We start from the raw sequence: 27,156 nt of genomic DNA, 5'->3' as shown, positions 1-27,156 counted from the left end.
AGACAAATCTTTCTTCCCTTTAACCAAACTGGCCACCTTGCAAAATTTAGTCTGACTTTGTGTGATTAAGATGGAGTGATTTGGATTTAAATGTTTTGCAGCCAGAGGGCCTAAATAAGCTTGTCTGAAGTCCTGACCCAAATGCTTTGACTTCAAGAGAAGAAACTGGCAGCAAGAAGAAAAATAAACAGTTTGCTGCATTGTTCCAGCAGGCACCAAGGCAGGGCTATGCAGTGCAGCGAGTAGGTGTGATTAGCTCATTTGTCATTAGTTTAAACTAACATGAAGCAGAAAGCAGAAGTCTGAGCACACGGAAACAGCACCCTCCAGTTCCGATTAGCCTCTTGTTTATACCACGTTGTGGTAAGCTGGAGGCTGCCTTGGCTCACTTAACCCTTCTGCAGGCGTGAATGTAGTAACTCCTGTCTCCCTCGGAGAAGGGAAGGAACAGCTCCCTCCACAGAGGGTTAGCAAGAGACAGAGAGAACTGATCCTGCAAACTGCCACCATCACCATGAAGACATCAAATGCTCTCGTTCTCATCGTAGTCCTGCTTTCCATCAATGCCAGCACAGAATGGCCTACGCACACAGTCTGCAAAGAGGACAACTTGGAAATTCATTACAAAAGCTGTGGTGAGATTCTTAAAATTTCCATTTTCCTTTTAGCTGGGCAACAAAGTTGTTCTTAGGCAGTGAGATAAGCCTATAAACCAGGCAGTGAATGGAAGGGTTACATTCCCAGGCCAGCACTGGGTTTTGCAGCTGGCACATTTTTAGTTTTTCAAATATAACGGGTTTGGTTCTCACACACACAGATCTAACTGATTTTAGATGGAATATAATAGAGAGGAAATAATGTAACCTAATTCAGATCGTTAAATAGCTGCCAAAAATTCAGTTCAGCATGAAAAACTATTAGGATTTTTAACCTGAAGCTCAGTTACAAAAAATAGGAAGACCCTAAATCTTTATCGTTTTTTACCTCTGACACAGATTCTTCAACACACCAATCTGCTGTTTTCTTACCGTGTGGTTAGGCTGTGGTGATGTGCTTTCTGTCCTCCCACTCGGAGTGACAAGGGACCTGGTGCGACAGTGGGAAGGAGTTGCCTTCTCAGCAGTTGCCACCATGCTTAGCAAGACCTCAGCAGCAGCACTTAACAGAGGCATTTCCCAGGGACCTCAGGGTTTGTTTGTTCTTTAAATCTGTAGAGAAGAAAAGGAGCAAGTGGCACTGGGATGACTGAAAATGAATTCACTGAATGGTGCCTGCTTTCCACCTCTTGCTTTGCTGGCCTTGTGCCTCTCCTATTGTGCTGATCTGCTTTACAACTGGGACAAAGGGAATTAGATTCACAGACGCCTCATTCATTTTCTGCACGTGATGTGAAAAGTGATTCATGGCAAACGAGCACCCTAGAGTTTGTTTTTCCAATTCATCCAGATACAAAGGTTTTCCTTGTTGGGGGGGGGGGGGTTCTCCCCTGTAGCTTTCATGCAGTTTTGCACACCCATTAAAATAAAGTCAGTGAGGGACAAGGGAAGTAAATAAATATTTGTAATACAATTCTTCACTGGCTGCTCCCAGGAGAACAAAGTCAGGCTTCACATATTAAAAATGGGTATACTGCATTAGGACAATATTTAATTAGATATTGAATATGAGCACTGGTATTACCTTTATTTTAAGAATTCATTGTATAAACAAATTCTGTTCCCTCTACAGGTCTCAGTTAGCATGAGATGCCTTGACACGAGGGCACAGGCTACAGTTTGAGTTGATTCAAATGATAATGAAATTTGTCTGCTGGGCACGTGTCAGTCAGGCATTGCTTCTTACTATGCACACCACTGGACTGACAAACAAAACGCATTTGTTTAGAGCATACATATCACTTGTTTGGTTTGCCACACACAGAAAGGTAACAGGAGGAGTTCACGAGGAGTTCACAGCTTGAGAAGCACAAGCCAGAGATCTCAAGCCAGGTCCCAACACAAGAGTGATTTTCTGTTCTCCTAGGCACAGCTATGGGAGATGAGAGGATTAAACAAACATGGAAGCAATGCAAAAAATTAAATCAGATTCCTTGTTTGAAACCTGATTCTTTGTCCCCTTACAGCTCAGGCAAATTCAGTTGTGGCAACACTCACAGCTGCTCTCAAAGTGTTCTGCCCTGCCTTTTTCCAGAAGCTACCTGCACCTGTAGCATCAGACCAGGAAGCACCATTGGCATCTTAGCTGATCTATCTCATAGTCTGGTAGCTTGCATGAAAAAAAAAAAAAAAAAAAAAAAAGTCTTTTGGGATGAGCCCAAAAATCTATAGAGGGCCTCCTAGATGGAGGGAGGTTAATCAGAATACAGTAGTCTGCGTTCCCTCACTTCAGAGAAGACACAGCTCTTCCTGAGCTTGCTGGCCAGCTTGCAACAGTGACAAAGGCACTGATCAACCTTTCAGGAGGAGGGAAGCTTTGTCTGCACTTCATTTCACTCTTAACCATCATTTGATGTAAAGAACAGAGTTTTTTTTCTTTAGCTGTGTCCCATCAGCTGTTCTCACCCAGGAAGGAAAAGACATGCTAGTGCCTGGTTTTGACAAGACCCTCTCCCAGCCAACACCTTCATGAAAACTTTGTAATGTCAGCAGGAACAGCATCAATGTTAGGCAGCTGCCCATACACTTTAGGTGTTTCAAGGGAAGGAGTACTCCAAAACCACAGGGTTGCTCATTGTTCAAGGTGTTAGTATGGGATTAAAAAAAGTGGGAGCAGCTTCCTGGCTCACAGACCAGAGCTGGGGAAAAGGGACTATGATAACACATCCTAGCAGCCAGAGAAGGCATCCCAACAAACTACTGAAGAATATTAATATGTTGCAAAACTAAACCCACACTTATTTTAAGCTGACTCCCCACTGAGGGCACCCAATCCCCAAATAAATGTTAGCCCCCCTCCATGAAAGTTTCCCCCCTGCATGTCCTCTTCATTCTGATACATCCTCAAGGTATCTCCTGATCCACTGAAGATGCCAGAGAATTACACATTTTGGGATACAATATCTACAGGGAGGTTTCTAGTATGAAATATTGGGTAAAAGAATGGTTTCAAGAGGGTCACGATTTCACCACTATTACTGTTACTATAAATTCTACGAATATATCAGTACACCAGAGCTGAATCAAGTAAAATTTAAGAAGGTCTGGGGAATTTTAGCCTACTACTTCACAACTTTATTTCTCAAACTCTATCAGCAGATTAATAGAGTTCAGTCTGAGAGCTTAAAATGGAGGTGTGTGTTCATTTATGCTTTGCAGTTTATCAGATCTTCTCCTATAAAGCAGTAAAAATCTGGTTAAAGCCAAAAGTAAGAGTTAACATAGCAGTGATAAGTGTAGCAGAGAAGCTGAGCTGGCTTACTGAAGATAGACAGAAAAAAAATAGCAGTCTTCTATACCCAAGAGCAAGTCCCATTTCCCTGTTGAAAGCACTTGTCCTAGCTGCAACCTGCCTCTTTAATGGGGTAGTTTACAGACATGCATCAAACCCCTCAGTGTCACCTCATATTCTGAATCCTACAGAAAGTATCCCCATTTGCACCCAGCAATGTCAGACTAAGCATTCCAAAAACAGGACCCTAAGGCATGCATCAAAAGAAAGGGCTGAATAAGACCCCAGTGATCAATGTCATGCACTTGGGGAAAAAAAAAAAAAAAAAAAAAAAAAAAATCCAAAGGAAATCAGAAGAAAATTCTCAGCAGCAAGTCCATAGCAAGAAATTCAGGCTGAGAGATGGGTGGTCTAAAAGTAAATAGACAGTACACTGCCTCCTCCACGTAACCGCAGGAGACAACACCAAGACTGTCTATAAATAGCAAGACATTTCCCATCAGTGCCATTCTTCCTCCCAGGAAGAAGTGACAAAAATGAAGAAAGATCTCAAATGACCACAAATCACTTTATAAACCTGGGCAGGGATCCTGAGATAAAAGATACACAGGTTAACATCTCCAACTGAGAAAAGAGAACCATAATTGGCAAGTCTATGCAGAGACGTGAAAAGAATCTGCTACACAAATGGCTGATTCCTATCCCTTTTAATTTCACAGTGATTTTTACAGCAACAATGCTTTTGATCTTTCCAGCTACATTTTAAAAGGCAATTCTCTGGGAATGGAAAGGCAGCAAGGCAGCAGTAGCAGAGTGCCCTGAGCAGATTCCAATGGTATTTGATTGTCAGGCATCTAGCTGAAAGTGCAAAGTGCAATGCAGTCAGAAACTACAAAATGTAACTCTTCAATGCATCTACAAGCACCTGCCTCTAGACCATTCACGTAAGCTTATGTCAATTAGCCATGAAAACATTCTTACGAGGTACTGTTCAAATGGGACCCTCTCCACAGGGTCCACAGGTGACTGCTATTATAGGTGCATGAAAAGCATTTTACAAGCATTTTTACAGCTCTTTCTTAAAAATTGAGTTGGGCCTCTGTCAACAACTCAGTATTCCAGAATAGCTGTTTTTATTTCAGCCAGCATACCCAGACCAGTACTCCCAGTGATGAAAAAAGCTCTATGCGAAGGTTAGGAAGAATTCAGAACTGCTGCTGCCTGAAAATGGAGAATTCTTGACAATGCAGAAAAGGCTACTATTAAGGTAGAAGGGTCCTAGAAAGGGTCTGGAGAACACTGACCATTAAGGACTTTGTTCCCTAAGCACAGGAGTAAATAACACAGAATTTCAGGGAGATCTGCAGGCCAGCCAAAGATAAGTCTTGAAGGATATTCCCCAGGCTTTATAAAACACTGTTCAGAGCATATGGGATTTTTGACTATCAGGCAGAGACGAGCAGATTTCCCAAGTCACGTTTGACTTTTTTTTTCATCTGAAGCCACTAGCTGAAGTTTTGAGAGGAGGAGGAATCAATCACCATTCATTTCAAACTCCAGAACCTAAACAGAAAACTGACTGTACCCTGTCTTTACAATCTTATCTATCTACAGATTTAAAAACAAACATGCAAACAAATAACAACACTTAGTGATATGGGCAACCATTTGCTATAATTGATGCCTTCTGCTAGACATAGCAGAAGCCTCTCTCGTCCCCTTCAGGGAATTATTTTTACATGCCAATGCCTCTTCCTAAAGAGAGCAGTTAGACTGAACATGTGTTGTCCACTCTGCTCCATGACTGTTTGCATAGTTCTATGTCACACTTCAAGATGGGTCATTTTTATGAAGATTTTTCCTGCCCTACATTGATAAAGTAAAAGAGAGCAGCACTGCCCACTTTGGTGTGAGCGTGCACTGGATTGCATTTACTGGTAGAGGAAAATCTCATTTGTATTGTTTTTTAAACTTGTGAGCTCAGATTTGGATCTTGCCAGAAAAAGCCCCCTGAAGTCAACAGGGTTGTCCTGGTATAGAATCTGCCCTGCTCAGATAAGCTGTTAACCCTCCTGTTAAACTCCACGTTGAGGGAACTTCTCAGTGTTGGTTTTTGTTTGTTTTGGGAAGGAGGGGGGTTGTTTGTTTTTTAGTTTTAGAAGTGGAGACTGATAGACTGATTATATTACATTATCCTGATGATTTGTCTGTCCGCGCTAATAGTTTTGGTCTTATTGGAGTCCCCATCACACACTCAGGCCCATCACATCCTTTCTCCTACATACAGAAATCAAATATTCTTTCTTTTAAAAATCCTTTTTTCCTTATTTTCTTTTTCTAATAGACAATGTAACACCCATCCTGCTAAATCAACAATACCAACTTGTAAGCAATCCTGCTAAATTGTCATTGTTGCAGCACTAATTTCATAGCATATCCCTTTCTGCTTTCTACGTCAACCAATGCTGCTGGTCCGTTCCTCCCTGGCCACAAATACATACATCCTTTAGTTAAAGGACATCAGTAATCTGATAGCTTCAGCCGGCAAAGAAATGTCTGCAAAAACTCTCACCTCATGCATCTTCAGGGCAAAAGTTCTGCTAGATGCTTGGTGAAAGAAGGTTTTTTTTCCATTATTCTTTGTTTTTTTGGCAGACAGATTGAGCCAGATGCTTTCCTTGCACTTATTTATTTATTTCCCTCAAGCAGTCTCCAGCAATTGCTTCTGCTTCTAAATTATTTAAAGCCACATGACACCAACTCCCCTCTGATCTTTTGTTGCATAGATTGCTAATGGGCAAACAATCAAAGAACTTAAGAATTTCACTTGAAAACATTTTTTTATTTGCTCTGTCCAAACCATCTTAGTGTCACAGCCTGGCTGCTGCACTCATCTGGTGTAGCTTACTTATTCCAGGGGGACGCCAGATGTTGACAGGCATATTTCTGGCACTGAATCCTAACAGACTGAAGCTACCATCAGAATCAAGGTAGCATGTATGTGAGTACACATGTAAATTTGCTTTAATTTTGCACATGTAAAACTTTTCAAAAAGTTTTGGTCCTATGAACTGGAATTTCTGCATCTGTTTCTTTCTCTGCTTCATTAGAAAGGATTTAATTTTTCTTTCCCTATGTGACCTTTTAGGTGGTTCTGACTTAATTTTACCTCATTTCAGAGAGAAAAGGGTATTTTGTAAGTTTTAAAATGTAAACAGTAAGGAGGAACAGGATACAATTTCACACCTCTTTGGAACTTCGGCAAAAAAAGAAATAGGTTCAGCATCTAGACTTTGAACCATTTAGCAAAATCAATATTAATGTTTTCAATGAGACTAGTTGTGGAGAAAATTAACCTCAGCTGAACTTTTGCCACCTTGCTTTAAATTTTCCCATCTAATCTAGTTCTCAGAGATTTCCTCATGGTGCCCCTTTTTTCCCCACCAAATCAATGAAGGTCCTGCATCACATACTGCAAAAGAAGGTTGTTTGTGACAGTCTATCCTGCTCGTCTCCAGCTGCTAAATCTAAAATAATAGACACATTTGCTCCTATTGACTTCTGCCATGTCTTCGGTTGTAGCCACAGAGTCACTAAGCTACCACAACCAGGAGGGCTAACAGCCCACAAGCCACAGGGAAATGTGCTCTCCTATTTGGAAGCAAATAGGAGAGATGCACCTAAAAAAAAAATAATAAAAAATGTGCATTTCACTACAGTTAAAAGGTACTGTGGGCAAGGCAGAACTACCATTTGCTACTGCATGCAGAATTTGAGTCTTTATGTTAACACAGCTTTGTTAGCAATGTGATAAAACTGAGATTAACTTCCTGGGTTATATAAAGTAGAAATTATCAAAAGGCATGTTCACTGCATCAAGTTAGGAACAAGAACAAGCTCATAAGTGCTCCAGGGTAAAGCTTTCTATGTAAGCAAATGAAGCATTACTAGGCTTTCTGGGCATGGCCACATCATCTCATCTAGAGCTGCTATGAAGGCCCCAAAAAAAGCTCTGGACCCTACAATACCTACAGTTTACCAAAGAAAATAGGAGAGACGTGGGAGGTTTTGCCCAGAGAAGGTGTGGATGCCCTATCCCTGGAAGCATTTAGGGCCAGGCTGGATGGGGCTTTGGACAGGTCTGGTGAGAAGTGTCTCTCCCATGGCAGGGAGTTGGAACTGGATCATCCTTAAGGGCCCTTCCAACCCAAACCTGTCTGTGATTCTATGATCAGCTTCTTGCAGCAATTTAACATCCACCAGTAAAAATATCTAGAGTAATCCAAGAAAAATGGAAATACACCTCAAAAATGCCAAAATGACTTCTGCATTATTTTGTTGGTGCCAACATAACCATTTGTTGCATTTGTTGCATTTGGAAGGAACAGTAACAACAAGGAACAAGATGCCCAAATACCCTGCAAAGAACCACCACATACCAAACTACAAACCTCTGATCTGTCATAAGTGCTAATTTTAGACTCAGGAGAGCTGCCACTTGCCAAAGTTAGGATCCTGAAAACTACCACAAGTTAATTCAATGCACCAGTTTCCTCTTCACCTGAAGATGGATGACTCCTGTCAAACAATCCAGCGGTGATCAGGCAGGCGGGAACCCTGCTAGTTTCCTTAGCAGAGGGAGCATGCCATTCTAATTATAGCTTACTGCCACACTCCTGTGGTGGATTTCAACCCATCCTGGGAAAATGGGAACATTTAGTCCATTTATATGCTGCTGATTACTGTTCTGTATAATCAGCAGTGAAGCCTGCTATCCCAGAGCATGGCATGTGTCTAACAGCAGGGCAGTTGCCGGTAATGTTTGGTTCTATTTCTGACACAGGTCTGCAAGTCTGTTGTGAATCCTCAGTCACAGAGGCAAGCCCTGATGCCCAGAGATCTGTCTCAAGCAGAACAATATAAAGAACAATAAAGAAGCACGTGAAGAGAGAAGAGACAGATCTGATTAGGAATACAGGCAGTTATTGTATGCATCTTACTCATGCAGTGCATGGCATTTTCTTACCAAGAGAACAGAAGAACAAAGACTTTCTCTCTAATACATTCCCTGCTGGGCCTAAATTAATGCAGTTCTTTTTTTTTTTTTTTTTGTTAGACTGCTGTATCTGAAGCCTGCCCTGCCTCCCTTTCTCTCTCAAGCTAACTAGGACAAATCAGGATTATCAAATACAAATGAAGATCTGTATGTGCTGTCTCTCAAAGCCAGCATCTTTCAGTTTTGCCTTCTTAAACTGGCTTAGACAATCTTTGTCATACCACACAAAGCACAGCAACATCTCCCCGCCCACGCCTTTCCAGATATCACCACTGGCAAAATCAAGAAAAGCCTTCATGAACCCTGAGACACTGGGCCTCCCCTCAAGCCCTTGCAAATAGCTTTAATAAGCCTGCTGTCAAGAAAGGTGGTTTGGGCAGGAAAAAGCAGGGAAATTCAAGTAAAGTTTTTGGCAGGGCTGATTTGTGCAAGGTAATGACGCTCCTATCCCCAGACATGGTCCCACATTGCAGAGAGCCCCTCACCCACAGTGACTTCAGAGGCTTCCACTCAGCTCATCACCAGCTCTTTGGCTTGATACTGGGCACACCTCTTCCTCTCTTCACCATCTGCCACACATCTTTGCTCATGGGCTGAGCCCTCCATCCTACATCTGGTCCTCACACCCTAAATGCTGTTACTATTGCAGTTATTGCCCCAGCAACATATTTGGAGGTTACCAGTCTTCTGAGTTAGTTTCTGAATATCTGCAAAACCGGGTATCAGTTATACTCAGCAATGAGCTGTATTTGAATTAGTAAGAGACAAAGCCTTAGCCCTTTATTGAAATTATTTCATAAAATGCTGGAATTACCTGGCTCTAAAGCTAGGGCCATAAAAACAGGCCAGTAATGCCTTTGCCTTAATCTAACAAAACTGTAATTGCTATTTGCATTACCAGTGTTCAGTATTCTTGAGAGAGGAGTGGAAATGATTTAAATATTGCATGAACATTTTTAACCGTATTCTACATTTCTCTTTCTAGTCTTCTAGGGGTTTTTAGCTTATAGATTGTACTGAGGCTGATCTTCAGACTCCTCTCAACTGCCACATAGGTCTAATCAGAAAGGAAGCAGAGTTTTTGACTCTCTTAGTCACCTCCAAGAGCTTCAGGTTTAAGCAGACCTCAGAGACTACAAGTTGATAGGACTATTGGCAGTGGGGAATTCCCATGGTCTGTAGCCCCCAGGATGTTAAAGATACATCAACTGTGATTTTCTTGTTCCTTAACCTCCATGTTACCTAATCATGTCAGAAACATACAGGAGATAAACCATACCATGGCTTCTGCAAAGGAAACCAGTGTGCCTGTCTGAACTAAGGAAAAGCCCGGGTGAGTGCTTTGAAATGAAGCATCCTTATGATTAAGTAGCCACAACTGACATGATTCTCAAAATTTATTCTGCTCCGCACTGAACAGAGGGTCCCTCTGCTCTTCCCAGCCATGTATGAACATGGCTGCGGCATACAGTGAAGGCAGACCTGAAGGGAAGTTCATTAAACTGAAGGTACTCAGGGAAATCTAAACAAAGAAGTAGAAATCTAATTCAGCTGGTACTTATTCCTCGGTACCTCATAAGTAGATTCCACAGTGTCAAATATAACCTTGAGCATTCCGGTTAATTTATTTAAATAGACATTAAAGGGAAAATGTTGAGTGAATACAGAGTGAGATCCCAAACAGTTCCTCATTCTTTCCCTCCTTTTCATCACCTTGAATGTTGTAAGGACTAATGATTTAATTTTATTAAGAGCTTTGAAGGTGAGGAGTGTTGGGTAATTACTAAATGTTTTTTCCTTGTGCTCATTTCCAGCTCTTCTAGCATCAGTTTGTCCTTGTATGACTCTAACCAAGCCCAGATATGTTATTCCACTCAACTGTATATCTTCTCTCCTAAAAGTGCAATTTCTGAAGACCAAAAGCTTACTAATTTGGAGAGGCTTCTCATCCCTGCAAGACTTAAAGATGTGCCCTCCTGCAAGCAAAGCTTGCCTGCTTGCTGCTGTTGGTTCAGTCACGCCACTTATTTTTGTACTCATATGGGAACAATGGGATTTAAGAGCAAGTACAGATGAGAGTAAAGCCAGTAGAGGACAGCTAACAGGATGGTGGGGAGAGAGATAGAAGAATAAGACAGGCTGTTCTAGAGCAGCCCAGCAAAATTCCTGTAACAGGTGCTTCCCATCCAACCACGCAGTTTCTGTAATCCCCTGTTAGTGGTCTGCTAACAGCTCTGGCGCTGCAGGGTGCAGCTGTAGCAGGTTAAGGCATTATCATTCCCAGCTGTCCACTTCATCTCCCTGATGGAGATCAACTCCTAGAGAACAGGAGGCCAAACAGGCGTGTGGGGCACACGGGCAGCTCCAGTTCACAGCCCTGTGTCCTGGTGCACACCCGTATTCAGCAGGAGGGTGAGTTGGTGGCCCTACAGCTACAGTAACTGAGGCATGAAAGCATGTCCTTGTCTCTGTCAAAGGTACAATGCCTGCAGCCAGGAGGGGTCATGTAGATATACCACTGTAAATCTGTCTGAGCTAACTTACCTAGGACGTGACCTTCTGCAAAGAACAGGAGTAGGAAAAGGAGTTCCTGAACTTTTCTTCCTAGAATTTATCTGAGCTTCTAAGCAGTACTAATTGTGTCTACTCAGTGATCTAGAAATGCCCAGCCAACTTCACCACTGCAAGCACCTCACAATATTAAGCCAGGATGAAATTGTGAACTATGGTGCCACACTACAGGTTGTGCACGAGGAAAACCACATACCAAACCAGTATCACCATCAATCTCCACCAGAGTATTTGGGAAAGAGCAAAACAGGAGGTGTGATACAGGGGTCAACCAGCTCTCCACCTTGTAACTGGTGATCATCTGATCACCATCCTAAATTTACCTCCCACAAACCAGGATTGTACTGCAGAAAGTGCTATTTAGTAAAAGCTGTACATTCAGTGTGAGATAAAGCTGAAGGGCCAGCATTAGGCACGGCATTGAGTTCAAACAGCAGGCCTAAGAGATCTTACAGTGCTTCAGATCTTCAGACTGTATACAAAGGACAAAGACTCACATCTTCCTGAAGGCAGTTGCCTGAAACGTTTAGGACTGTCTATAGAGAAACTTCAGTCAAAATCCTGTTCCTGGGCACCTTCATGATAGCTCAAAATGTTGTAACCCAAGACTTTCTCACACAGATGTACAGAGAAACAAAAAATACAAACAAAATATTCTTCCCCCCCTCCCCAATAAGCAGATTTTTACTAATAAACCTCAACATGTTTGCAAAATTTCCAGCAACATTTAAATGTTGGTAATATATCAAAGCTGAACTGGAAAAGCAAAACTCTGCATTCAGTTGAAGAGTTTCTAGCTTTAATTATGGAAGAGGGAGCAGATTGAAGGGAGTGGGTGGAGGGAAGTCTGGGAACATACAGTACTGTGCACTATGAAATGTTGCAGGGAAATGGAAGGCTGAAGGGCAGCCCCACGTATTTTAGAGATTTAATGATAAATGTTATTGCTCTGCACATGTGAAAGACATAACTTGTATTTTTTCAGTCTAACCAGCTCACTTCAGATTGAGACAACAAGGAAGAGTAAGAATTAAAACTCCATAAGAGAGAGACAGTGACTCACAGTTGTGCAACAGAGAAATGGCAATGGCCTTGAGTTGCTTTTGTCACACGAGGGACTCCTCTACATTTGAAGAAAGGAGTAAGGCACACTACCTTAGTTCACAGAGTGCAGCTCAATCTACAAACATCTCTGCATATCAAGTAGTTAAAAAAAAAAAAATAGTATTTCCTCTAATTTCCTTTTAGTAGCATCCTTTCTGCCTACTTTTTTTTGCCCTTTGTTTTGTTTTGTTTTGTTTTGTTTTTTGAATCCAGACACCCTGGCACCAAATTCAATTGATTTCAGCAGGAGTCTGCCATGTACACAATGGTAACCAAGATGTTGGATTGCAAAGTCATCGCCTGAATTTCCACAGGGAGATGGTCAGAAAATTAATTGGAGTTTAATTCACGAGTAGAAAAGTTTGTTTCACAGCAGAATAGTACCAACACAAAATCTGAGTGCTCTAATTCACAGATTTTCCTGGACTACTTCATGTGAGTGTTTTCACACACACTTCCTCACTGGGGATCAGCCAACACGTGCCTCAACACACCAGTGTCCCTCTGTGCTGCATCACTAGTGGTGGAATAGGTTGTTATGTTGCACCATGAAACACTTCACCTGGCAAAAAAGCTCAACTCATGAACTAAACTAAAACAGCTCTGAGGTGGAGTTCTTTATGAGAAATACATGTTTTCCAGGGAAGCTTGGTTTTATGAACATCTTCTTTCCATCCAAACAGTTACGGAAGATAAACTTTCAGCTAAAAAAAAAAAAAAAAAAAAAAAAAAACTTCTAGCCCTAATACCATGATTTAATTTGGTGACTAAAGCACAGCCTCTTTCTCTTTGAAAAGAAAAGAGCATTGTATACATTGTAGTGCCATCTTTGATCACATTCCCCTCTAAAATTAACGGAACTGGCATTTTTTGTCATTTGACAACCAGTACTGTTTGTAAGCAACAGTACCCAACTTGCTCGGGATCTGAACGGCTGCTTCCTGAAACTTATCCACGCACCACACACCAAAAACGGAAATGAGAGGGGTTCTTGCAGAAGTCCAGAAGAAAGCGGAAACCAAGCCCTGAGAGGTGGCAGAGACCAGAGCGGAAGCAGGCATAACAGTCCTGGGGGGAAAAAAAAAAAGAGAGAGAGAGAGAGTGAAAAAGAGAAGTTTGACACTCTTTCCAGATGGAGCAGGAAACTGCTCTCCTACCTGATTGCGACAGCTTCTGAAGCTGCAATAACAAAGCAAAAACCGTCAGGAACATGGAAAAAGAGGAAAGACCCCCTTCTGACCCATGTCACACTTGAGTAGCTGATGAACCCGTCCCAAGCAGGTCATGTAAATGTAGAGACTGGTTTAGTGGTGTGGAAGAAAAAATATAGCATAGGGATACAGAGCTGTGGGAAATGACTGTGACTTTTACCTCCTTTTACCTATAACAAATAGTTATTTTAAATTGTCATAAGTTAGGACCTGGGAGATCCTTTTGGACCACACTGACAATCCACATGCTGCAGATTCTGGCTTGAAGATGCCAGCTCCTCCCAGCACTTCATTCTTTTCACACTCCCCTAATAGACAAACAGGCTTCGGTCACCCAGGCTGGTTCCCTGTCAGCTGCTATAGCTGTGGAGCACTGCTGCAAAAATAGGGTCAGACTAGGAGCAAAAAGGTGACAGACACATTAGCTCAGACTCAGAGAAATCACTCATGACTCACGTTTCTCCACAGCATCAAAGTAAAATTCTCCTAACCCATAATTTTCCATTCAGTAAGATGATCACCTCAAAGCATGAGCAATAATAAGTTAGAAACAGAATTCATTTCTCAAGTCTATAATTTGTCACCAACAGCTCTGTGTAAACCATAGAGCCTACAGCTGCTTCTGTGTGTGCTGCAGTTGTGCCTGGGTCCACCCCCACAGCTTCCTGGTTTTCCACAGAAGTGGAAATCAGATGCACGGGCAAGGCCATGAAGCCACCATGAGGGCCAAGTACACCTTCAGGCTCTCCTACAGTGTACATCCATGGGTTAGATGACATTCAGCCAAACTGGCCACATCTTCCAACTCCAGCCACGGCTCTGGAAACCTCTTGCATGTGCTGATCATTGCAGCTGTGCCAGCAGCAACTGAGCTGTCAGTTGTTGCTGCTGGCTGTCACCAGAAAGTGACACATCAGCAAGCCTTCAGGCATAGCACATAGCCTGGGAAAGGTAGGAAGAAGTTGAAAGAAGGGGAAAGCAGTTGTGTTTGTTCAAGAGTTTTGGAGGCTCGTGCTGAGGAAGGGGCACCATGGAAAATAGCAAGAAACACATCCATGTTGGTCACCAGCTTTAGGACTCCTTCTGTCCCCAGCTCTGCTAAGGTCTCAAAGAGAAGAAACAGGTTAGAAATATCACACAGTAATGGACCCAGCATGAACCACAGCAGGATCTCAGCAACACAATTTTGCTTTCATCTTTGGACTTTCTAATCAACTTCAGGATTCAGGTTCCCAGATAATCACCAAGCGATCTTGTGATACAAATTCATTAAAAATCAGTTATCATAATAAATTTTTTGTTTCTGCCGAGGAAGGAATGGTGACACACAGAACCCAAGAAAAACAACAGTGCTAGGACTTCAATGTCAAATGAGTACAGACAACCTACCTCCATGGGGAATTTGCTTTCCCTGAACTTGGTTACATTTTCCACCCAGTAGGTAGTAGCCACGTGTAGGCTATCACCTGAACGTGTTTCAGATTGAAGTGGCAGGAAGGACAGACAGAAGTAGCTAGTAAACATGGCGTATAGGAGTTTTGAGCCCATCTTGGAATATTTCTAGGAAATCTATGTTTTTTTAAAAGCACTTCTGTAGTTTTACTGCAAGCACTTCTGTAGTTTTACTGCTCTTGTTACCCTTTACTTTCTATTTCCTGACAGATCCCAAGCAAGACTTTGCTTTCAGCATTGACCGTTGTTCTGATGTTGCAACCCACACCTTTAACATCAGAGCTGCCATGGTCCTAAGTAAGTGAATCGCTATTTCCGTGTGCCAAAAGCAGGTAATTCACGTGTAAGTGCTGATATTAAGTAATCAAGGGTGACAACCTCTGATAAAATAAAAATGGGCTTCATTTCTGAGAAATTTCAAAACCTGCTTGAGGCTAGAGAAATGGCAGGTCTGTTACCAGCTCTGCATCAGTGTATTCATCCCTAAGCCCCTATCCCTCTCCTACCCTTCATCTGTACATATGAACAGCCAAGGTGGGGGCTGGCTCTAGAGCTTGTCTTCACAGAGAATTCATTTGGGAAGAGGAGTTTGTGTGCCAAGCATCTTTTAACACTTAGGAATGCTTCATTACATGCAAAGGTCATCCTCCTGAGGGATGTGCTGCCCTTTTCCCTGAGGAGCACCTGTTATCAGATGGCTACAAAGTTAAACAAGCCTGCACACCATATTATATGCATTTGCAAATACCTTTCCACCAACTCAGATTACAGGGCCTCCCTCTAGATCTGGTAGCCTCACTAGCAAGCCAAAAATGCCCAAACAATCAACCTCCTAGCACTACTTATCTGCATGCTGGTCCCTGACACAGGGCAACCATCCCAAGCCAGACATTTGGCCACAAACTTCTCCAAGGAGCACACTGGACATGGCCACACTGATAGGGACAGAAGGGAAGAAACAGTTTAGGTGTGTGGACACAAGCTTTCCTATGCCACTTGGTCTCAGGATCAGAGAATGGTCATGGGCATAATTTACCAAAAAAAAAAAAAAAAAAAAAAAAGCTATGCCCCTTGTTATATCTACCTCGAGGGACTTGGAGACCTGCTCCTGAAACATGTATTAGTAAGTATCAGGAATCCTCAGTGAAGGGAAAATGTTTAATGGCTTAAAAACTGGAGGGGAGGATGGGGTGAATGGAAAATAAATTAAACCTGTTTACTCTTGCACTTTTTCTGAACACCCTGTCCTTCTTTCTGTGTAGGACACAGCATTAAGGAACTGTACGTCAAGGCTGATCTGATCATAGGTGGGAAGACCGTCCTAAGCTACTCAGACACACTTTGCGAGCCTGGTCATTCTAAGCTTATTTTCTGTGGAAAGAAGAAAGGAGGTAATTTAGGTAGCACTCTGAAATGTTTGATGGCTACTGAATACTCCGAGCAGGATGCACCCGCTGTGCTGCTGAACGCACCAATACATCGTAATGTTCTGTTTACTTCAACAGCATGTTAATGGATGACAGAAACACAGTAGGACAGAGATGTTTTAATTTTAGAGCCTGCATTTCCTTAACCTGTTTGCTTGCTTTTCTTTTAATCACAGAATATTGCACACACATGAGATTTCACATCCACAAAAAGTAAGTTTAGTAATGTGACCACATCCAACTGCAGAGAGGTTCATAAACCCTATTTATAGCCACATGGTTGTCATGTGAGCAAAAAGTACTACAGAACTAGCCTTTATTTTTGTCAGAGGAAGGGCTGAGCAAACAAACAAGGCATTCTGAACACATTCTTTACTATTAAGCAAATAACACATCCTGTCCTTAAAAGCAGTTCCTAACACACTTTAAGGACTATGCTTGAATAAGGATCTTTGGATCAAGATAGTATTTGATACTATCTCTGCTTTGCACCTTGTTTCTGCCTACTGTGTGACTATGCCGTGGTCAGATGAATACAGTTCATGCCAGTCAAGCTGCCAGCCAGCAGCTGCCAGCCTCACACTAGTTGGTTTACAGTGACATTAGCTGGCCCCAGAAAGCAGGCATCTTTGTTCTCAGGTGAGCCTGTGCACCTCAAGGTACTTCTGCTGTGACCCAGGCCAGGTAGTGCAAAGCTAGCCACAATACATCCAGAAAGAGCTATGGTCATGCCTCTGGACTGTAAAATTCACATATCTTAAACAGTAATTTTGAAATCCCTCTTACATTGTGATCGTCCTTTAGGTTGATTTTAAGACAAACAGGCGGAACTGAAGGGAAGTCTGCTACAGAGCTGTTAGAGAATCAGTTAGTTTCAGGAGCACCACTTTCCTTCCATTCACTTGCATCTCCATCATGATAATACTGCAACAATTCATGTGCAAGGGCTATGAGTCTGACAATCAAGCACAACACTATTGCTATGATTGCCCCTGGAAAATTACCAAAACATTTCACACAGCATAGAAATATCACGAAGAATAATAGAGAAATGCTGCATGAGCAACCAATTATGTAAATCCCGCAAGCCAGACAGACACACACACCAAAAAAAATTTTCAGAGGTTTCTTCAATTGTGTATTAAATTATAATAAAAAAAAAAAATAACCACCACAGACCTCATGAAAAACTACCTTGTTTTCATGAAGTACTTAAGAACGTCCTTTAGAGAACACATTAAGAAGTGGAGCCAGTCCTGAGTAGAGCAAAAATTGCCCTTCACAGGTTAAGCTACAAAGCCAAAACCTCCTGGGGTTTCCAGTTCCCTTAATCTTAGACTGACAGGTGATTGTTTCTACTAATTGAAGCACACAATGATATAAAGCCATAGTTGATTGTTGAAATAATATTACGTATCTTTGTTTAGAAGCATCCCTAATTTGATATGAGGACCTCTGCACCTCTATCTTGTTCAGTAGCTATTTTTATTTAGTAATTAAATCACAGTGGGAAAGAAGTGAACTTTCTCAGACTAAGGTTCAAACTGAAAGCGTGGTATTTCTTAATTAGTTGACATTTGATTCTAACCCATGCTTTAGAAAGTGAGCTCAATACCTGTTTGAGGCAATTCAGCACAACCATATTTTGACCATATTAGTACAACTGTAAATCTGACCACAGAAGACAATATTGTGAATGGTCAAGTATGCAGCCTAGCAAAAGTGAAGGGTAGATGACTCTTACAATGGAAGCTTTTCATGCAGAGCCCTGTTTCCATGTTGTATGGACAGCATTTCCAACATTAGTCAAATCTGACATGAGCTTAAATAGAGTTCTACACATAACATGCTTGCCCACCACAAGGAGGTCAAAAATTATCTCTGCCTCCCTCTTCCAAAGTGAGGAATAATGTAAAATAACAGTTCTACTGCAGATTTGTCGGTCCATTGGTGTGGACATACAGAGAGGAAGTTACAAGGAAGAGAGATGTGTAAGAGATGAATTTGGCAACGTTTTGGATGTTGCCTCCCCACAGAGTATAATAATTATATATAATAAATACAATACCTAATATGGCTGCAGGTTTCATGTTCATCATAATCATAGTATTTACTGTTTATGTTAAACAAACCTCACATCTGGCACAGCTCACTGGGAATCCCAAATAGGACCGAAGTTTTTTGTTTGAGTTATATCCCTGTTGAGAAGTTGCAAGCTCAAAGATTGCAAGGAAATAGGCAAGGAAATTGTTCACTTAAGAAAAGCAATAAAAACAACAACAACAATAAAAAAAAACTGTTAAATTCTTTGTGGTATAACACGAGCTCAGCTCTTCCTCTATTTTAATAGAAAGTGGTTATTCTCCACTTCCTCTAAAGAAAATAGTTACATAAGATTTAACAGATTTCTCAATGCAATCACTAAAATCAGAGAAAGAGACCTAGCATGGTAATATTTAGCAGTGTGCCAACCACAGCTTTCAGGTTTCAACAAAACTTCCTGGTAAAAGATGCTAGCATACTCTGCAAGTTTGCAAGTTTTCTTTCAGCCCCAACTGAAGAAAGCACCAGAGAGCTGGCACGATTCCTTGTGCGCACTCTCAAACAATACAAAAACACCCCTGACTTTAGACCTCCACTCTACGCATTATTGCTTCTTTTCATTTTTCTTATTGCTTCTTTTGCTAGGTTTTACAGTGAGCATGTTTCTAAAAAGGTATTTGTGAATAAAAATAGAGAACGAGGCATAAATTACAGAACTGGGTATCCCTTTGGGAGTTTAGATACATTTTTCTGAGAAAGCAGCTACACCACAAAGCTAGGTCTTGTACTGATATATGATGCCATCTTGCTTAGCCCCTTCGTATCACTTTTTCCTCACCAGTAAAGAGAGTGGATGTTTCTCATCCAGCTATGTATTTATATACATTTTTCTCACTCAACTGTATATCTATAGCTGGCAGTTATTCAGATCATTCCTGCATCCCTAAAACTCACAAAAGTTTTGTGTCAATTGCATGGGTACAAGAGCGTGTCCTAGAAGAACTCCAACATGGAGCAGTAAGTTCTATAAAGATTTAAAACATAGAAAAAGAAGAGGTGGGTGCAGATGTACAGGGCCTTTATATAGTACAAGAGTGTGAGAACGTTTAAGATTTTCAGTGCAAGGAAGATTTGAGAAAGAGGAGTGAGAATTTCGTTATAGGTGTTTTGTCAGGAATGAGAAGCATCTTCATGGTAAATGATAACTAGTAAGTTGAAGTAATTCTCAGGAAGTTCTTACACATTTGAAAGCTCTGCATCAGGCTGGAAGCTACCAGAGGCCTGTTCACTGACAGGGAAAAGGACTAAGTTACTTTTGGTAGAAATAGTAGAGGAAAGCTGATACAAATACAGTAATATCACCTTGAATCAATGGTGCATTAGAAACGTTTTCCAGGATACTCTACAGAAATCACATTCAGTTAAGTCTTTAAGGAGAAGAGCTGAACATGGAAGGTAGGCTAAAAGCACATCACTGATGACAGCACACGTTATAGGTGCTATAACTTACCAGACTAATAATGACATAGGGAACTTTTAATTAGGAAAATTGTAGTCATGATTTATGCTGTTCCCAATAATGTAAATATACAGTCATGCATTTATGCAAGTACAAAAGCATCTGGGCTTGCTCTATGAAGATCACAGAATTCTTTCAATGAGCTTGGCTCAGCGTTTGTGACAGTTACAGCCACTGAAACAGATGTGTTAATCCTCTTTCAGTGTAGGAATGCAAAAGTGTATATGAGTATACGAAGGATGCTGTGATAAACTACAGCCCTTAAAGCCTTGGAGAATGTTTACACTTCTGGAACTGTAGCAGAAATCTCCATGTGAGAGGAACACTGAATGGGCTGTGAGAAGCCTAATCCAGACAATGTAGGCACCAAGAAGATTGCTATAGTCAGAAATGAGTATGAACAATAAAATTATCTACAGTTCTATATTATTTCATAGCAGGCCTCATATAGATCAAAAGTAAAGCTGTTTTTTCTTTCCCATCAGAAGATACATTGAAAGCAGCACAGTCCTTTTTCACAGTTACTGAAGCAAGGAGGGTCACAGGAGCTTTCAATGGGCCTGATTACAGAACCACACATTGGTTGATGCTGGAAGGGACCTATGGAGATCATCTAGTCCGATCCCCCTGCTCAAGCAGGTTGCCCATGACCACGTCCACGTTGCTTTAGAATATCCCACAGGATGGAGACTCTGCAACCTCTCTGGGCAGCCTGTGCCTGTAGTCAGTCACCCTCACAGCACAGAAGTGCTTTCTGATGTTCAGACAGCACCTCCCGTATTTCAGGTTGTGCCCATTGCCTCTTGTCCTGTCACTGGACACCACTGGAAAGAACCTGGCTCCCTCCCATGTTTGTTACCAAGCAAATGCAGAGCTACCACAAGTCAGAGTAACCAAAGAAAACAGGGCTCTGCCTCACTTCTCCCTAAGTCTGCCTTCATCTAACTGATGTAATCATTACTTTGTCATAGCAAAGAGGGATAAAATGGCTTCTACCTGTAGTGAAGGAGAGATCATCATTGCCATCCTTTCAGAAGGAAATATATGGCCTGATGACTCATATTTCATTTTGAAATATAGGTTTTGCAGAGCTTGGATACCATTTCTCTACATTTAGAATCTGGACAGCTTTCCAACAGCCTAGGTGAGACACAAAAAGCTACATGATACAAGATGAGTTTCCATATCCCAGAGGAAAAGGATTTCAGGGAAAGGCAATTGTTCAAGGCCCAGTTTACTCTCTATCTTCCTCTGCTGACATTCAAGATGTGCTAGATTCAGAGATGACTGAAGGAGGGACAGACAAGGCCCATTTTAGGCCCTCTACCAAAAGCAAGTGCATACAAACCACAAGCCATACCAATGCAGGGTCCACACCACTCTGGGGGTGCAGCTCACAACATGTCTTAGTTCACATCCACACACATACATCCCAAGTCCCCAGAGAGTCACTCATCATGTAAGTCATGCAGTAAGCAATGTCATTAACTCCTATTTAGGCTCTAGTAAGTTGTGAACTGAGAAGTGGGCTGTGCTGTATTTTTAAGATTCTTGAGTCACCACTCTCTGCTGCGGAGATGTGTCAGACTCCAGGGCTTTCTTCATGCACAGAAGCAAGCAGTGATGGCAGCTGCTCTTTGAAAAAAAGACTTCTTGGTGTCCGGGTGAGGTGGCCAGGGAAGCAGAGGGGAAGGAAAACAGCCTGAGTGCTATAATATAGTTGATCAGTTTGGGAGTGAGAAGCCAGAATGTACTGATCCTATTCAGTTTTGGTTATTATTTTTCTCAGGGAGACACTGGGAAGTCCTGCTTTTTTCTCCACCTTCCAGAATCATCGGGGCATTACATTTAACAAACTTCTCATTCATACAAAGCTGTGGGACATTGGTGATGTCTCAGGTTTCTGCTACTCATTTCCTAGAGCATATTATAGTTACAATTCTTTCATTTAAGTTTGTTAGGTGAAGGCATTGACTAATATTTCATGATGTGTGGGGAAGACATTCTGTACACTTGTTTTCCTTTCAGATACCTGTTGCATGGTGGGATGGTCCATATGACAATCATGTGACAAATCTTTTGTCCACCCTTTAACAAGAACTGTTAAAGCAACGCAGAGATACCAGACTAAAACAACTCTCTAGGATTGACAAGCATCAAAATGCCAGCACATGCTCAAACATGATGAAACACTTACTCCTCTGTCACTGTCAAAGTAAAGAATATTTCATGACACCTACGAAAGAGAATCCTTAAACAGTTCTTAGTTTTCCATGACTTCTGTACGGCAAGTTGTGCAAGAAATTCTGTACCAAAACATCTACGAATTTTATTTTCAGTCAAGTCTACACAGTTTGGCCCAGTAAGCTATGAAAAAGTAGGAGGAACTGCAGAACAGCTTGTGAATTCTGTCCATTAATGCTAAAGTTGCCCTTTCTTCCACAGTGAAGAGCAAGCATGTCTTGCAATTAAGGAGATGGAGATTGGAAGGTGCAACTCCTGGGCTCCATTCCAGTCACCGACACAACTCACGATGGCTTTAGCACATCATGTAACTTCTTGGTGAATGCTCTCTCAGTGAGATAGACATGTTCTTATTACTTTAAGGTCATGTTCAGCAAGCAGTCAGAACTCTACACCTACAGAAACACAGCTCAGATTACCATTCTGCTAATTCTAAGCAAAAAGTATACCTCAGCTGTTGAATCCCCAGGTGTTTAACAGATCATGCTAAAGGACTCATGTCTAGCAATTTCCTGCTCCCCTTTCATTTCCCCATTTGCAGGATGCATGCTGACATAAGGACACCCACCTGGTTGTGCAAAGCCAGGGCCCCCCTCCGCTACCTTCTTGAGCCCAGGCTCTGCCTTCTCCATAAGGCAGTACATGTCCTGACATTTCTTTCAAGAGGGTTGTTGCAAGACTGTGTATTGAGCACTTTGCAGTTCTGTAACACTTGTCACTGGAGCACTTTGAAGTGCTATTACAAAAAAAAAAAAAAAAAAAAAATTCTATCGGCTGCCTGTTTCCTTCATGTGCTGTGTGGTATCTAACCATCTAACCACCCCTCATTTTTGCTTTTCAGAACACCTCTACTATGAGGGACCTGTCACATTGGGGATCAAAGAAATCCCACAGGTAAGATTGCCACAGCTGTGCTCTGAAGCAGAAGGGCTTTATGGATGAGGTGTAGTCCTCTGACCGTAAGCAAAAACAGCAGCATATTCCAAGCTTCCCCAGCTGGCACTCTGCATCATGGCTAATCTTTGTCGACGTGAAATTAAGGGGCTTTGTTTAAAAAGCAACAAAGACACCATTATGCAGAGACAGCCAGGCTTTCTTCAAATAGCAGATCCCTTCTACCAGCACTATCTATTTATCTTAAACTGGCAACAAACAATGCAGCTTCAAGTGACTCCTGAGACCAAAGCTGCAGTTCAACTCACTCCTTAGTGGGCTGAATAATTTGGAGAGTCTCATTCATCCTCACGGACTATAAAGGCAATTTGGATAACTATTGCAATTGCATGCATTTCACTGTACATATATAGTTTTAGGTAGAAACAGATTTCTTCTAAGTTGCAAATAAAAGTACAAATTATGAGACCAAGAATACTTTAAGATTCCACAAGGCCAGAGGATAAGAGATGAATTTCTTAGACAGGTGAGAAAGCAGGCAGTGCCTAGGCACTGCTCTTACTGAGTTGCTTGGTTGTCCATTACAGATGCTCTTTACAAGCAGTCTTCTTCACACTCAGCTAGGTTTCCTTCCTAAACCTCAACCAAATCACATTGCAAAGCTAGATAGGTTTTAAATGCTGAAAGAAATGTGGTCTGTCGTAACCAGGCACAACTTGAAGCTGTGTTTTATGAGTCAATAACAAATGATTTCTAGCCATATGCCTGAAAAGACTGGATTGAAGGGGAGAAGGTAAGATAGGGATTGTTAAGAGATCTGTTTGAGTACATGGGGAAGAAGGGGCCACAGTCACCACTGCAGTTCAAATGGACAGTCAAACACCCCTTAGATTTACTGGCATAGAGAAGTACACCAGTTCTCAGTTCTTCAACAGGTGATGTAAAAACTTATGCCTCAGCCTCAAAAATGAGGATCTGGGGCCTAATCAGCACTGGATTGCAGCACTGGATTGGTCCAGGCACAAGAAAAGATGACAGGATCAGAACAGGGATAGAGAACAAGGACACAAGTCCTGGAGAGCTAAGCTTGCCAGGTCCTGTACAGGTTAGAAGAAGGATAGCTGGGTTTGGGGAGATCGATCCTCCATAACAGCAGCTAACATCTCAGCCTTCCGCCATTGATTGCAGCAACCACAGCCTTCACTTTCCAGGCTCTCCTACAGAGATCTGGGCTCCCTTACACAGGCTGTTATCCCATCCTTACAAGTCTGCTTCCCTAAATGCCATGCCTAGAGATACCACGTCAAGTAATGCCTAATGTGTGTTCCCACCACCACCACACAGAAGAATACCCAAGCTTGTATCACTCAACAACCTGCTCCAAGAGCAGCTTTGCTAACATACTGATGACACTTCTGTAGTAAAGGCTCTAAAGAAACTTAGACACAGGTCTCCAGACAAGGAGAAAGCCTTGGAAACATTCACATAGAGCAGCAGAACTCCAGTTATGGGCAAATTAGCTGAATTTGGAGCCAGAGACATTAAGACTCTTCACTATCTTGTTTTAATAACAATTTTTACCCATAAGGAAATTATTATTCTGGAGAATGAAAAAAATCTAGTCACTAATGAGCAATGGAAATTAGTTATTAAAAACTCACTTCCATGAATAAAACTATAAACTTCTGGAGAATTAACATGCTTGTGAGAAAGGGAAAAGGAAGCCTTCACTGTTAATTAATTGATCAGGCAAATAATGCCATTCTTCCATGCAGCAATCAGCTTCTGCTCATTACAGAGAAGTCTCATCTGACCAGCCCAAGGGACATTTAGACAATCTGTACAGCAATTACAACAAGGCTATATTCTCATGAGCATGTTGCCATTGGGCCTCTCTCTAAATTTGGATGTTACACTTAGCTTGATACTCTCTGTGAGGAAAGAGGACAGATATTGCCTTTGAAATCCCATGGTAAAAGGAGAATGGCAAGAAGCACAATTAATTCTAGATATGCCTCCTTCTGCTTCACAACCAGAAAAGTCCTGAGCAGGGCAAGAACTTTCTATGGTTCAAGGCCAGGAGGCCACTGATGCCAAGTTCTCCACTTCTACTGGTCTGCCTACCCCAGGTTTTACTCCCTTACAAACTCCAGAGGAAACAGAAATGCCACAATACTAGCAACCCAGAGTCACAGAACAGTTGAGGTTGAAAGGGGCCTTTGGACATCACATCTCAGGCTGATCCACCTGCTCAAGCAGGGTCACCTGAAGCACATTGCACAGGATCACATCCAGGTGGGTTTTGAATATCTCCAGAGAAGGAGACTCCACACACTCTCCATGCAACCTGTTCCAGTGCTCTGCCACGCTCACAGTAAAGAAGTCCTTTTTTTCAAGAGGATGAAATTTCATTCACCTCTTCTGAATCTCTTAGGCCAGCCTTGACACCTCCCTGCCCACTGCTTCTCCTTCTCCAGACTCCTGGGGAGAGCAGTTATGACCAACACAAAAAAGCCATGGCACATTTAACGTTGAGATTTTTGCCCTTCAACAATACAAGTTCTGTCCCTAAAAAGAAGATACTAGTGTTTAACTGCACAATTTGAAGTTAAACTACCACTTGTTTAACTGTATAGGAGTTCATCACAGATTGACTCATCTATACACACATCCCCAAGATGCCATCTTTTATAGAAATTCATATGCATCAATAACAGTGTACATGGTAAACAAGATCAAAGAAAGAAGGACCGGACAGACAACTGAGCACCTCTTCCCCTTCCAGTTACAGGCCATATCGTGCTTGCTCACAAGAAACATGAGAAGCAATACAGATTCAAAAGGAATTTTTATACATCAAAACATTTTGTTCCCCCATTGTTTTAATTTTGAACTTGTGTTGTCAGCATTGATATTTCTGATGAGCATATTTTGGCAGAAAATATGGGCAACTCCTTTACCAGCTCTGAAACATTTGTACAGGAGAGGTTTCAGAGGAACTTGATGGGAAAAGTACTATTTTGTTTCTAGGAAGAGGACTCGCTCATAGAAACTGAAGCAATTATTTACTACTTGTGGACTAATCCCTTGCTTTGTGTTTGTTTCATACAGGGAGAGTACACTATTTCAGCAAGGCTGACTAATGAAGATCACGTCGCTGTTGCTTGTGCTGATTTTACTGTGAAAAATTATTTAGATTATTATTAGCAACTAAAATAACATACCCAGACCAATTTCATTAAAGCTACAGATTACCAAAACTATTCAAGCCAATTGAATTGCTTGCATGCTGCAATGATTTTGAAGGAAATAATTCCCATATGGTGGTTCTGATGCTGTTCCTCTTTATAATTCACTGCTTTCAAGAAGTCAGTAGACCCTCTAGTGGTAATTTTATCTCTAAATGCACACTGTAGCCCACTTTTTTCTTTTAATACATACAGCTGCAAATAGAAAGTATTTGATACCAACATTCTCATCTCAGGATGAAAATAGGATGAGGCAGAACAGTCGAGAGCCAAAACAGTTTTTGCAGTAAGCTATGGAGGTATCCATTTCTAACACAGGCTAAAGAAGATTTTCATATGTATTATGTAGTTACACCCCTCAATGCTTTCAGTCTTCCCTGAGGCCTGTCTGTAGCCTCTGGTTGTATAGATTTTGTTATAACTACAGAACAAAAACACGATGAACATGCTTCTTCTCAGCACTCCGTGTCCAGTCATGGTATTGATATTACTTCAGGCTTCAGGACTCCACCTGAATTTGTTTGTTTGTTAATATTTCGGTGATAAGCAAATTGTTCTACTTCTAATCTATGTGCTTGTCTTGCTTTTTGATGAATTTGTAATAAAAGAAAATTTTCTTCATGATTCTGGTATCATTCCGAAACTTAAAAGGGGAAAAAGATACCCACAAACTTAGGAGGGAAAGAGCAACCAAGGGAGAATATTGAAGGAAATAATCTGAATGAGCACATTATTTTATTTTATTTTTTTTAATATGAAACATGAGTTATGCTGATACGCATTCTATGTCAGCAGAGTACAGACTGTCTTTGCTTTGAGCAAAGAGCAATATGAGAAGTAAACACAACTTGTGCTACCAGCTGCAGCACACCCCCAAACTTCTCATTTCAAGAGCCTCTGCAGCTGGCATAGCTGATGGGTAGGTAGATAGCCAAGCACAGGGAAAACACCTGGGCTCAGGAGCTTGGGTTGGAGAGCGTGGACCTGGAAACCTGTTTGG

General features: G+C 41.6%; 1 protein-coding gene across 1 annotated transcript; it reads left to right on the top strand.

Moving 5' to 3' along the window:
* Positions 1-304: 304 nt before the first annotated feature.
* LY86 (lymphocyte antigen 86) lies at positions 305-26,777 on the top strand. The gene is made up of 5 exons (XM_035318776.1): positions 305-635; positions 14,992-15,078; positions 16,044-16,172; positions 22,856-22,908; positions 26,020-26,777. The coding sequence occupies exons 1-5, from the start codon at positions 515-517 to the stop codon at positions 26,113-26,115; spliced, it is 486 nt and encodes a 161-aa protein (XP_035174667.1). The 5' UTR covers positions 305-514; the 3' UTR covers positions 26,116-26,777.
* The last annotated feature ends 379 nt before the right edge of the window (positions 26,778-27,156 follow it).

This window comes from Oxyura jamaicensis, chromosome 2 (genome assembly GCF_011077185.1).
Source record: "Oxyura jamaicensis isolate SHBP4307 breed ruddy duck chromosome 2, BPBGC_Ojam_1.0, whole genome shotgun sequence".
NCBI lineage: Eukaryota > Metazoa > Chordata > Aves > Anseriformes > Anatidae > Oxyura > Oxyura jamaicensis.
Note: the sequence above shows the minus strand (reverse complement) of the source record. Positions and strands in the feature narration are given on the sequence as shown.